The sequence below is a fragment of the Chiloscyllium plagiosum genome, chromosome 23 (assembly GCF_004010195.1).
Source record: "Chiloscyllium plagiosum isolate BGI_BamShark_2017 chromosome 23, ASM401019v2, whole genome shotgun sequence".
Classification (NCBI taxonomy): domain Eukaryota; kingdom Metazoa; phylum Chordata; class Chondrichthyes; order Orectolobiformes; family Hemiscylliidae; genus Chiloscyllium; species Chiloscyllium plagiosum.
In genome coordinates, this window is record NC_057732.1 from 32,578,931 (window position 1) to 32,592,423 (window position 13,493).

The window sequence follows — 13,493 nt, forward strand, 5'->3', positions numbered from 1 at the left end:
GTTAGGTGTAGGGGAATGGGTCTGGGTGGGTTGCTCTTCGGAGGGTCGGTGTGGACTTGTTGGGTCAAAGGGCCTGTTTCCACGCTGTAAGTAATCCAGTGTAATTTTTTCACTGTAGCTTTTAAACATATACTCTGGAAGGCAGTTCCTATTTATGCTGGGTCTAGCTGCTCAGGTCCTAATGGTAATATTCCGATCAACATAACTGCCTGTTCGAAATTTATGTATTGCTGACAGTCACGTGCCACAAACTAGCAGACACAAAGAGTCATAGAGATGTACATCATGGAAACCAATCCTTCGGTCCAACTTGTCCATGCTGACCTAAGTTAATCTTGTCCCATTTGCCATAATTTACCCTATATCCCTCTAAACCCTTCCTGTTCATTACCCATCCAGATGCCTTTTAAATGTTCTAATTGTACTAGCCTCCATCACTTCCTTTGGCATTACAGACACTGTTGGAGAAATTTTCCCGATAGGTTAGAGATCCCAAAACACAGCTCAAAGTGAAATTGACAAACAGTTTATTGCAAGTGATATTGCTGGAAGAGAAAGAGACTAGGCTGACACAGAACTGACAGTCTGTACAGGTAGATCAGATTTCTCTTCCTAGAGCTGAGGATGAGACCAGTTTTATAATAATGCTGCACAATGAGACTGATTAAGAAATGGGAAACTATAAGGTAACTGGAAATGGAGTAATCTAGTTGCAAGGATGCTATCGGATGAGTGTCCTGTTCCTTCACAGAATGCAATATCCTGACAGTATCGATGGTTCCATTCCTCTTCACATGTAGGTGTTAATGTCTCCTCTGAGGTGGTGAAGTGCCTCCATTGTCCTGTTCCTAGAGCATGTCCTTGCTGGTGCCTCTTTGTCTGACTTGCTCTTTGTGTGGCTTTGGTATTGCTGGGTTGTGAAACTGCCCTTGGGGCTTTGAGATGTTTGTGGCGCTCTGCCATTGTTAGTGGGAGCTTGAAGTGTATTCTCTTGTCTACGTGGGCAGTCTGATTTGGCTTGTGAGCCTGCTGTGGAATTCTGGGTGTTTTTGGTACAGTTTGGCCAATTTTGCTTTTGTGGGCCTATCGTGGGTTAGCAAATCTTTTCCCACACACTCCCTTGGCATTTATTGTATTGCTGGACTTTTCCTCATTACACAACTAAACATCACTACACAGTTCCACGCTGCTCACTCTCCTCTCTTTCTCTCTAAGTGTACCAAATGGAGTTATTTGGTGAAACACAGTATATGGGATTTTGGAAGCCTTGAGAATCAGCCTTCCTTTGCTTTAATGAATTTTTAAAAGCAAAAACAAATTTGGCTTGAAGTGCAGTTCTACCTTTAAGCATCTATCTTCATAGCAACCTCAATGCTTTCTTGCTTCTAAATATTTCTCAGCTGGGTCAAAAGTTCAAACCTGATTTTTGAAAATACATAGTCATAATAAGATAATGAAAGTAAACAACTTCTGATTCACTTTAAATCAAAACTAAATATCTACATTTTTAATCCTAATATAACTCAAATAGTTATAATAGCCACATAAAACAGTGGAGTTATAATATAATAGTTATAATAGCCTGATTACTCCAGTGCACTTCTACATTTCAGACACTGTAAACTCAAGGTCATCCAAAACTTTTCTGCCTGGGTCCTAGCTCACAGCAAGTCCCCCATGACTCTCGCGTGCGCTGACTTATATTTATTCTGGTCAAATAACATCTTGATTCTAAAAGTCTCATCTCTGTCTTCAAATCCCTCTGTGGCCTTGCTCTTCCCCATCTTTGTAATATACTCTAACACTACAAACTCCAAGATATCAACATTTCTCGAATGCTGGCCTTGCATCCATTCCCAATCATAATTGCTCCACTATTGGTAACTGTGTCTTCAATTGTCTAGGTCCAGAACTGTGGACCTACATATCGTCATCTTGCCTTTTTTAAGCCACTTTAAAAACCTTCCTCTTTGACCAAGCTTTTTGATATCTGACCAAACCGTATGCAGCTCACTATCATATCTTATTTTTAATGTTCCCGTGCAATTATGTCATAGACTAACTTAACCACATGGACAAACACAAAGTGGAGAACTGCAGGTACGTAACATGTGATGAAAGCTTTGTGAAGTTATTGCAATAACTCCTCCCAATAGACCTGTCCCTCAATTTGCTGTCCTGACCCAAACTTATTATGAAGACTTCTGCCACTGTTTTATGTAAAACAGGAATAACTATTTATTAGTAACAACAGTACTTTATAAAATTCTAGGAATGGCAATGATACAAACTCTTAAAATCACTAACCACCCAAACAATTAGCCCAAAATTGGCCTTTTGTCCCCAAGCTGGTACTGAAACCTAATACACAAGATAAAAGATTCATAGTAAAGGTTAGATATTAGGTTAAAGATAGAAAGAAAGGTAGTAAGCCAATGTGGCTGCACTCAAAACATCTGAATCTCAGGCGAGCAGTTCTGACCTCTGAATGTGCTAAACTCCTCTGAGCAGCAGACTGCGACAGTTTGGTGAGGAAAGAGCTGAACTCTTTGACAGAGTGACTGAGTTGGGTTGGTTTCTTCTTCTGGGCAGTCTCCTCATGGCAATCTATTAACCAGACACATAGAATTTGGCTCCTCACCAAAAAAAGATCTTGCATTTAACTTTTGCTGTTCGAGTCAGTTACCTTTTCTTTGCTTTAAGCAGTGTACCCATGATTCGCTACCAATCGGATACTCTTCGCAATGTCTCCTGTCGAGGCCTCACTACTCAAGCTCTAGCCATCAACTCCTCAGACAGGACTATAGGGTTTGGCTTTACAACTCCAGTCCCTTGTTTCTCCCTCCTTTTCTGACTGGTCATTTCTGTACTTGCTGTGATGTCATAGGGTTAAACCCCCTCTTAGCTTTGATCAGCTTTCTGCAGCATGAAGGTGGCCAATCAGCAGACATTCCTGATCCATGCCAATCCCCACTGTCTCCAAAGTTCATCCCCAGCATTAGAGGGGGTGCTGACTGAATTGTGAACCTTATACAGAATCCCAGTCTTTTCTGATAATTGTGTTTTTAAAAAATATTAATGCTAGAAGTTATAGAAGGAAAAGTTAGGAAGAACAGATAGGGTTATAACAAGCGCCTTTCAACCTGTAGTTACATTAATGGCGCTAGGAACATAGGAAATGCAAGCTCCTTGAACCTCCTCCACTATTTGATTGGATCATAGGTGATTTCCAACCAAAACAGAGTTTTCTGCACTTGATGCTTTTAATATGTAGAAATTTATCAGTATTTGAATTAAACAGGTTTAATTACTGAGCCTCCACAACCCCCGAGATGAGAATTCTAAAGATTCACAGCCCTCTGAATGAAGAAATTCCTCCTTACCTCAGTCCTAAATGCCTTCCTTAAATGCTCAGAATATGTCCCCTAGTTCTAGGCTCCCTACCTAAAGGAATAACTTGCCTGCATCAGCCCAGTTTGAATGAAATTACTCAGATTCTTTTGAACTTCAGAGACTGTGAACACAAGGCAGGAATAGGCCATTCAGCTCATCAGGCTTGCTCTGCCAGTTAATAAGATGATTGCTGATCTATTGGTAACCTCAAGCCCACATTTCTACCTACTCAAGAATCTTTCACCACTTCCACAAAACCCAGCTTAACAGGAATTTATGTACCTCCATTTTAAAAATATTCAAAGATTCTGCTTTCTCCATCTTGTCAAGAATGCCCAGGCTCCCCAATTTCTCCTTGTGGGATTATCCTACCATCCAGGAAGCATGCTGCTCTTCCCCAATGGCAAGATATATAAAGTATAAGCTGTTTTTGCTATTGGAGGAATTACTCATCTATTGTTGATTTCCTTGGTCACTTACATTCACTCCTGCCTTTTGGAGAGATTTATCCTTCATCCCCTCACCATTTGGGTTTCCAACCTGCTCCTTACATCCTGGAATAAAAGCAAAATACTGAGGGATGCTAGAAATCTGAAATAAACATACAAAGTGCTGAAGAAAGTCAGCAAGTCTGGCAGCATCAGTGGAGAGAGAAACAGAGTTAGCATCAAGTCCAGAATGACCATTGTTTGGAACCAGTCCAAAGAAGTGTCATACTGATCTTGAAATACTAACTCTGTTTCTCTCTCCACAAATGCTGCCAGGTCTTACATCTGGGGTTAAGTCAAAAGAATTCCACTTCTTATTCTGACAAATGAAATCAAAAACTAATGGACCAGATTTCACTGTCAGTAGGCCTTGCTGCTGGTCTCAAGAAAAGATCGCGTGATTTCTGATGTGTGGATATCTTCTTAAAGTCAGTTCAAATCTAGCAAAATGTCAAGATATGCAGCAACAGTGCTCTCATTGGGCAACTAATTATAATGAAGTACTCTGGAGAAAGCAAATTAGGAAATTCAAAATAATTGATAAGCCCTCACTTTGAATTGAATTTCATTGAGAAGAAAAAGAAAATGATATGTATATATGGCATTAAGGCTGAAAGTGAAATATCAAAATGAAGAAATTTGAAATTTCACAAATATAAAATTAGTTTTCCAAGATCAGAGACTTGTTCAACAGTAATCTTAACTCAATACTGTCTGAAGTCCAGTTACTCCTTATTCAACAGTGTGTAACATTTTCCAGAATAAAGGAAAAAGACAAGTTCTTGTCAATTCCATGAATTAAAATTGCTGAAGTCTGCATAGTGAGGAATTGTTGAATCACTGACAGCAACTTCTGGATTCAATGCTTAATTGTACATGAATGGACTCCAGATGTTACCATCAGTTTCAGAGGGATAAGGATGTTGAATGCTGACAGTTATGCCATCATAATTGCAGAATCTAGCCACTGGAAATGTGATCATGTTTTGAAAAGATAAACTGAAACCAAAAAAAACCCCAATATGATTGATAAGTAGAACTCAATTATTAAGTTTTCAACTGTTAAATGCCATGTTAATTTCAATATTTAAGTCTGGTACTTGCAAAAATTATTTTATCAGTGTCTAAGTTGTTAATAGTAAATAATTAATTAAAACTGAGAATGTGTGGGGCTAGTGAGAAATGCTTTTAAAAGGAGAATTCGCAAGAAGAAAATGTGTTCTATTTACATACTTTGGTGTAAAATTCTCCAATAGCTTTTCAAGCGATGTTTTAAAGTGACAATGCTTCATATATTAACGATCTGTAAATGTCCCATTATCATCCATCTTGACAAATATTTTCAACACAAATCAAAAACCCAAAGGAATAATAAGGGATGGAGTTAAATAGGGAAGATACATCTGTGTAAGGTCAACTGCCAAGACTCTTCAAACTGGGTTTTAAAACCTTCTACTTTCATTTTTAGATTTGATTTAAGTGAAAAGTTGCATCAGACCTGAATCAAATCAGTGTATCTTGTGCTACAGGAATTAAACATTCAAATATGTTATGTTACTTAAATAATCTGATTGCTATGCATGAATAGCAGCTAATACACTACATAGAGTAATAGAGTCATAGAGGTGTATAGAATGGAAGCAGACCTTTCTATCCAACTCATCCATGCCAACCAGATATCCTAAATTAATCTAGTCCCATTTACCAGCATTTGGTCCACATCCCTCTAAACCCTTCCTGTTCGTATACACATCCAGATGCCTTTTAAAATGTTGTAATTGTACCAGTCTCCACCTTTCCTCTGGCAGCTCATTCCATACACACACCACCCTATGTGTGAAAAAGTTGTCCCTTAGGTCCCTTTTAAATTTTTCCCCTCTCACCTTAAACCTACACCCTCTAGTTCCAGACACTCCCGGGGAAAAGACATTGGCTATTCACCCTATCCATGCCTCTCATGATTTTATAAACCTCTATAATGTCACCCGTAACCTCTGACACTCCAGGTAAAGTAGCCTCAGCCCTTTTGTATCACTCAAACGCTCTATCCTGACAAATTTTCTCTGAACTCTTTCAAGTTTCACAACATCCTTCCTATAAGCAGGGGGATCAGAATGTCAGTTTTCCTAAAGTGGCCTAACTAATGTCCTGTATAGCTGCATCATGACCTCCCAACTTCTTTATTCAATGCACTAACCAATAAAGGCAAGAATACCAAACGTCTTCTTCACTATCCTGTCTATCTGGTATTCCACTTCCAAGGAACTATGAACCTGCACTCCAAGGCCTCTTTGTTCAGCAACACACCCTAGGACCTTACCATTAAGTGTACAAGTCCTGCTCTGATTGGCCTTCCCAAAATGTAGCACATCACATTTAGCTAAATTAAACTCCATCTGCCACTCCTTGGCCCACAGGCCCATCTGATAAAGTTCCCATTGAACTCGGAGGTAACCTTCTTTGCTGTCCACTACACCAAATTTTGGTGTCATCTGCAAACTTACTAACCATACCACCTATGTTCACATCCAAATCATTTATACAAATGGCTTAGACACATGCAGTATCCAGACTCTCTCCACAAATCATCTGTAGGTGTCCAAATTCAATTTTATCAATTATGGGTTTGCTCAACCATAACTTATAAATCTATCCTGCTGCAATTTATCATTGACACTATATACAATTGATTATATTTCATTAATTTCTGCAATGTTCTTATTTAAAATGTGTAATTTGGAATTAATTGAATGAAATAAATATTGTTTACTTTCTATTGAAGAGTGGCTATTAATGGTGAGAATTAACCTCAGCACTTTCAAAGATGTAACTTCTAATCCCCTGCAACATTTCCTCCACTTTTGTTCTGGACATTGGTAGCTGTTTGTCAGTATAAATGAAGGATGTGCTCTATTTACTGACTGTGAATACTAATGGTCAATTTAAGTAAACAGGGCAATACTCTATTTCAGTCATATAGCTTTGAACTCAGCTTGTTTTCTTCCATGTAATAATTTGTGGTGGACTTTGAATAATTAATTATTTTTGAATAATACAGGAATAATTATATTCATGTTCATGTACTTAGTTGTTGCTTCTGGCTAAATCAGCTCTGTCTCCTCAAATCCAACATGGAACAGATGGAGATTGCTTTATCACCAGTGTATATACAAGATAATGTTCTCACTGGAATAAAGTGTATGTCAGCACTAGCTTTATAAACAATTAAATTAATTGCATACACATGCAGACATATTTGCATTAATTTGCACCTATCCCAGGCAATTCTGCATACACTGAATTCTGAGTTTGTCACTTCTGCAAAAAGCTTCAGATGTTTGTTCTTCCCTAGCACACTCTGATCCAAAATAAATAGCCTCCAATATTCGACTGAGTACAACAATATTTTTATTAACATTATGTTATAATTCAATATAACTGGATTTTTAGTCAGATTACACTCCTGTGATGCACCTTGGAATATTCTCCTATGTTAAAGGAACTAAATAAATGCAAATTGTTGTTGGCATGTACAACTAAACCCATTTTAAGTACACAAAACACCATAGTACCTTCCCTTATAGTGACAAACAAATACCTCTATGTCATTTCAAAGATAATTGCAGATAATGCGTGGACCTCCAAAACAAAAGTGCTGGCAGCTTAAACTAGTTGAGTTTGAAAGTTAAATGTTATGGATTAAACTGTGGAAGAATCACTTTTGCTGTATATAATGCCATTTTGTGTGTTTTGATTTCCAAGATTTAGGAAGTTCAGAGAATCAAATGGGTAATGTGCATATTGATACAGTTCAGATGTTACTGTTTCCTATGCTTACCAAACACATTTTTTAAAAAAAATCAAATCACAAATAATAAAACTAAATTGCAGACATTTTGCAGCTGATCAACACTCGCCTTCTCCGGAGATTTAGACAATCACTTGGTTGGGATATATTTACATTTTTTAAATAGAAGTAACAGATTCATTTACTTCTGTCATTTCTGCACTGTGGTGTTAGTAACATCAAACAAATGTTGCAATTGAACTTTGAGCTAAGGCTAATATTAGTTGTGAATGCCTATGGCTTTACTGGAATCAACAACCACAGTTCAGTCCAGATATTTGGATAACCAAATAAACATCTTTGAAGTGCATGTTTTAATTAAAAGGGGCCTGTTAGCTATGATTGATTGATTTTAGTACAGAAATGAATTGAGGTTCCCAAGTGCATTTACCCAAAGACTGATTGGAATGTACAGTTAGCAGATAATTACTGACATACTAAATCAGACAACCAAATTCAATCATCCACAAAATGGGATAGATTTTATTTTACAGAGTATTTGTACTGTTTCTTTCCTGAAGAGTCTGACAATACCTAACACAAAAAGCAGGTTGAGTGCTACATATGTTAATAGCTAGGAATTTTCATAGGTCACAGATTAAAGAACCAGGGTAATTATGATGCTTTCATGCACTGCAAGAATAATAAACCTGCATCATTGTTGTAGCACATAGAGAGATTACATGCTAAATCACTTCAAATGTCACACTTATATGATCTGCAAAGCTAATTTTTTTAATGAACCAGCTACCTTACTTTCAAAGAAATTACACAACTAGCTGTCTTCATGTATTCATTCATAGCTGCCCTAGCCCATGGGCTAGTAAACATGCAGCTGAGAGAATGAGGTGCGCAACATGAGAGTTCTGCTCCCTGCGGCAAGGTGTTTTCAAACATATTAACTATGAAAATGAGGAACTGTAAGCTAACAATCACTGGCTTTTAAATGGGGATTGCAGGCAGCCTGTATTTTCTCCTTGCAATTTTTCTTTTGCCTTGAACTCTCACTGGCCCCAAGCAGTCAGCAACAATAAATCTAATTTTCTATTTCAAAGATCTATGCATTTAATAGATTTCCTTGTGTCATGACTGGAATTGTTGCCCTTCCCTCTCTCCCCCATATAGTCTGCCACATTAAGATTTAAACAACTCTAACTCAGCCCTCCTGAACAATGTAATGGCTTTCAGTAAGCATGCGGCTTACAGGCACCTTTCATCACCATAATGACAGGGAAATTTTTTTTTTTCGTCATTATTTGGGATGGTAGCATGATGTAATAGACAGAACAAGAATTCCAATTTAAATACAGTACTTTCAAAACAAGCATCAAATATAAAAAGGACTTAAATTATTACACCCTTGTTTTTTGAAAAAGAAAACAACAAATCAAAATTCCTCTCAGCTATCATATACAGATTAGATAACTTAAAGTCTTCCCTTTGGAAAGATTGTTTAACTTTTCCATTTTCTCTTTTGTAGTCTCCCAACATAGTACATCATCTTGGATAGATAAAAACATGTGAGAACAGGTCAGAGTGATTCACCCTTCAATGTAGCTTCTTCAAAATCACCACCCACCAACAACTCCCCCTCTCTTGACACTTACGCATATAGTTAAAAGTGGGACAATGCCGATGTAGATAGCTTAACAAACATGGTCAATGTCTCTGGCTGGTTGATATTTGAGAAACTAGAATCTGTTGTTTCTCTCAGCTGAGTCTGATGAGACTCTCCAATAAAATACCTCAGGGTAAGATAATAGATGTAACTCTGCCTTCAAATGAACTTTCCAATTTTTGATATTGTAACTATTGACCAGCGTTGAGAAGAAACTGACATTACTGGTTTACTTTAAGTTGTCATATTCAGTTCTATATATGAACTAGTCTGCTTCCAGTATACATTTGTCATACGTTCAGTAAAATAAGTACTCAGCAAAGAACTTGCTATTGTGCATGAGGTTGCTATCATGGCCTGAGGAAGTGTACTTTAGTAAAGCAGTCTATTCTATATAATAGCTTAGTCCTTCTATCTGCTTGTCAACTATCAATTTCTCCCCCATGCTTTGTAGTTTATATTTGTTGGGAAAGAACCATATTGGATTATAAAGATAGCTTTGGATATAAACCATTTTCCAATATTCAGTATCCACTTCATTGAATTTCCTCAATTATTCATAAAAAGTTTAATTTTGATGGTTGATGAAAGACAATTGAAGTTTAGAAGGCGATGAGACTTACCAAGGCCAAACGAGCCAGGTCCGCTGACACTTTGTGAGGTTTGGATGCTTGTCGATGTGTAGAGGCCTGTGACCAGTAAGCCATCAAAATATGTGCTCGTGGAAATAGTCACTGAAACACATAAAAATAAGCCAGGTTTGATGCACTGATGATTGGGAAATCAGATAAGACACGGGCAATACAATCAACAGGAGCATATTTTAGGATGCATTAGACATACAGTGGACACAAAGATTATCAAACATAACAACTGCTCAAATTAACAAGATGACAAGACATATTATCATGGATTTTAACATTATCTCTCAATCTCTCAGTCACCCTCTGAGTTGCCCATTGTTACTAGGTTAGCAAGACAGCAGTGACGGTAACCATGCCATCCATCAACACATACATACAACAACAAAGATAGATATATGCAAAAGCTAATTTACTACTGACTTATACAGTTAACGTGGATGTCCATTTCAACAAAAATTACAACTGAAATCCTTCATTTGCATTGAGGAAAGTTTAGTTGAAATTAAGATTTAAATGTTTATCAGTATAATTTCTATGAAGAATACTTTAAAATCCACATTAAAGTGACCACTGGTAATACTCGATAGATTAAAATGGTACTCGCTTTAGCAAGTAGAGCACTTTCATGATTCCATTAATTGTTCTTTTCTTGTTTTAGTTTATGTGCACTTTTCCCTGCTTTCACCAATCCCTTTCATTGACCTTAGCAATCAACTTTTAAAATGATTTCTTTTTCAGTTCTAAATAAAGATTTGAAACTGAATTGTCAGTCTTCCTTCATCAACAATAATGAATATGTTCAGCATTTCGCAGAATCATCGAATCCCTACTGTGTGAAAGTAGGCCATTTGGACCAACAAGTGCACACTGACCCTGCGAAGAGCATCCCACCCGGACCCACCATCCTATTGTATCCTGTAACCCTGCATTTCCCATGGCTAATCCACCTAGCCTGCACATCCCTGGACTCTACAGGCAATTTAGCATAGCCAAACCACCTAAGCTGCAGATCTTTGAATTGTGGGAGGTAACTGGAGAACCCAGAAGAAACCAATGCAGGGAATGTGCAAACTTCACACAGAAAGTCACCTGAGGCACTTCTTGCCTTTTACTGTTTGAGTTTCAAAGTTTTAGCATTTTCAAGTTTTTTTTAAAACGCTTGAGCAGGTGTTCACACTCATGAGTTTCTGGATCTGGCAGGTTCATCAAACATAGTGGCAAACCTAGTAAAGACTGCATGCTTTTATGGATGAATCATGGGACTCATGAGACAGGCCTAAACAATGGAGAAAGGTCCTTCTGTGGACTGTTTTTAAATCACCCATTTTTTTCATAGATAGTATATAGCTGTATTTACATTCTGTCATGCCCTCATTCATGCCTATGACTAACTACTCCAACCCCAATCTTACTTGGCTTTGACTCCAACTTCACATACAACTCCCACCTTTCATTACAGTTGTGACTTCACTTTAAATAATACTTGATCTAAATGCTTAGAGACTCTATATCATACAATCATCATCTCCTGCCAATCTAGAATTTTTGCCTTCCCATCCCCCCAAGCAATTCAAATCTTACACTTTCATGCTCATATTTAAACCTCTTCATTATTCATCCCTTCATAATTCTGTAGCCTTCTCTAGCACATGACCTCTACTAACATTAAAAATCAACAACCCAGCTCCATAGTCCTTTGACTTCTTTGCCTGCCTCATGTCCATTTGGCTGTGCTTAAAAGTCTTAGGATGCCCAAGCATCATTATCTGGAAAATCTTCAGTAAACTCCTCTAGCTTTTTGGCAAGCATTCCTTATTCTACATTTCTTTGATGCCTATTTTTTGATGCCATATAAAAAATTGTTATTTGCTCTAATTGCAGGTTACTTATTTAAAGGTTTGTTTGGATGAGAGCTGGCAGACCAAAAGGTATATTTTCCAATTGGGAGCTTCACAAGAAGATTCAAATGCAAAATAAAATTCCACCAATACAAATAAAGAAACTTAAAAGACAGCCATTGTCAGACTAAAATCAAAAGCAAAAAGACCAAATGTGGAAACCTATTGCAAATTCATCAACAATATTGTTAATAATTGGTGCAATACCCCAGCAGATATTTAGAAGCACAAGTCCAACTGCACAGTTTTCATTTGTCAAATTATAATGTTAACTCTACAAGAACATCAGCTATTTGTGTTTAATAAATTGTCTTAGGCATATTCTTTCGTGAGGCACGTTCCTTCAAATTTTAGATTTGAGGCTTTCTTGAACTCCCTGAACAGTCTCCATTCCCACATACATAATCGTTGTGGTTCTGATATCTAAGGGTGTGACTGGCAATTAAGTACTGTAGAAATGAAGAGGGAATTTAGAAATTAGTTCACCTTTGTCCACTGATGGTAAGAAGTTTAAGAAAGGAGTGATAGAGATATTCCAAATTACAAAGTGTTATTGTAAGATAAATAGTGATGGATGTATCTTAATCAGACGACACATTTATGGCCTCTCATTTTTTTTGTCCTAAGATAATTTCAAAAATAATTTAAAAGGAAGAGTTAGAAAGAATTTGTTTACATAGAAGAAGTTAGAAGGTGGGACTGCCTTCCACAAATTATTGTTGATACAGAGTTCAAACGAGCCATTTAGATATCTGCTCGAGAAAGGAGAACATTAAAGGATTTAGGGAATGGAACAGTGTGGGATTTGGCGAGACTTCAGTGAAGAGAAAACAGTGCAGACTTGTGATGGGTATCAATAGGATTGAAAATGAAGAAAGTGTTAAACAGGGTAACAGCTTCTATCACCCATTTTACACCTCTGCACAAGGTCAGGATCTACTCATGTGAATCCACAAAGATAGCAATTTTCTTGCTCAGTGCTACTTAATATCCAACAAGGATAGTGTGAATATATAGTGAAAGATCATTAATATTCCAGGTATGTGAGAAAGTGATACTTCAGAAGTTCAAGAAACAAAGTTTGAAATTAACACAAATGCTGGAAATCCATCTGCTATTCTTCATTTATTATGCATTTTCTTGCAGTAAAATGACTGCGCACTTTCAGTTAGAGTCATAGAGTCATAGAGATGTCCAGCATGCAAACAGACCCTTCGGTCCAATCTTTCCATGCCGACCAGATATCCCAACCCAATCTAGTCCCAACCCAATCTGCCAGCACCCAGCCCATATCCTTCCAAACCCTTCCTATTCATGTACCCATCCAAATGCCTCTCAAATGTTGCAGCTCATTTCATACATGTACCACCCTCTGTGTGAAAATGTTGCCCCGTAGGTCTCTTTTATATCTTTCCCCTCTCACCCTAAACCTATGCCCTCTAGTTTTGGACTCCCTGACCCCAGGGAAAAGACTTTGCCTATTTACCCTATCCATGCCCCTCAATTTTGTAAACCTCTATAAGGTCACCCCTCAGCCTCCGATGCTCCAGGAAAAGCAGCCCTAGCCTGTTCAGCCTCTCCCTATAGCTCAAATCCTCCAACCCT

At 37.6% G+C, this 13,493-nt stretch overlaps 1 protein-coding gene across 1 annotated transcript in view; it reads right to left on the reverse strand.

Moving 5' to 3' along the window:
- The window catches only part of reln (reelin), a 387,698-nt gene that overhangs the window by 345,336 nt on the left and 28,869 nt on the right, over positions 1 to 13,493 (reverse strand). Inside the window, exon 2 of the mRNA XM_043713852.1 lies at positions 9,970 to 10,080. Coding sequence (XP_043569787.1) covers positions 9,970 to 10,080 — 111 coding nt within the window. The remainder of the gene's footprint in view (positions 1 to 9,969; positions 10,081 to 13,493) is intronic.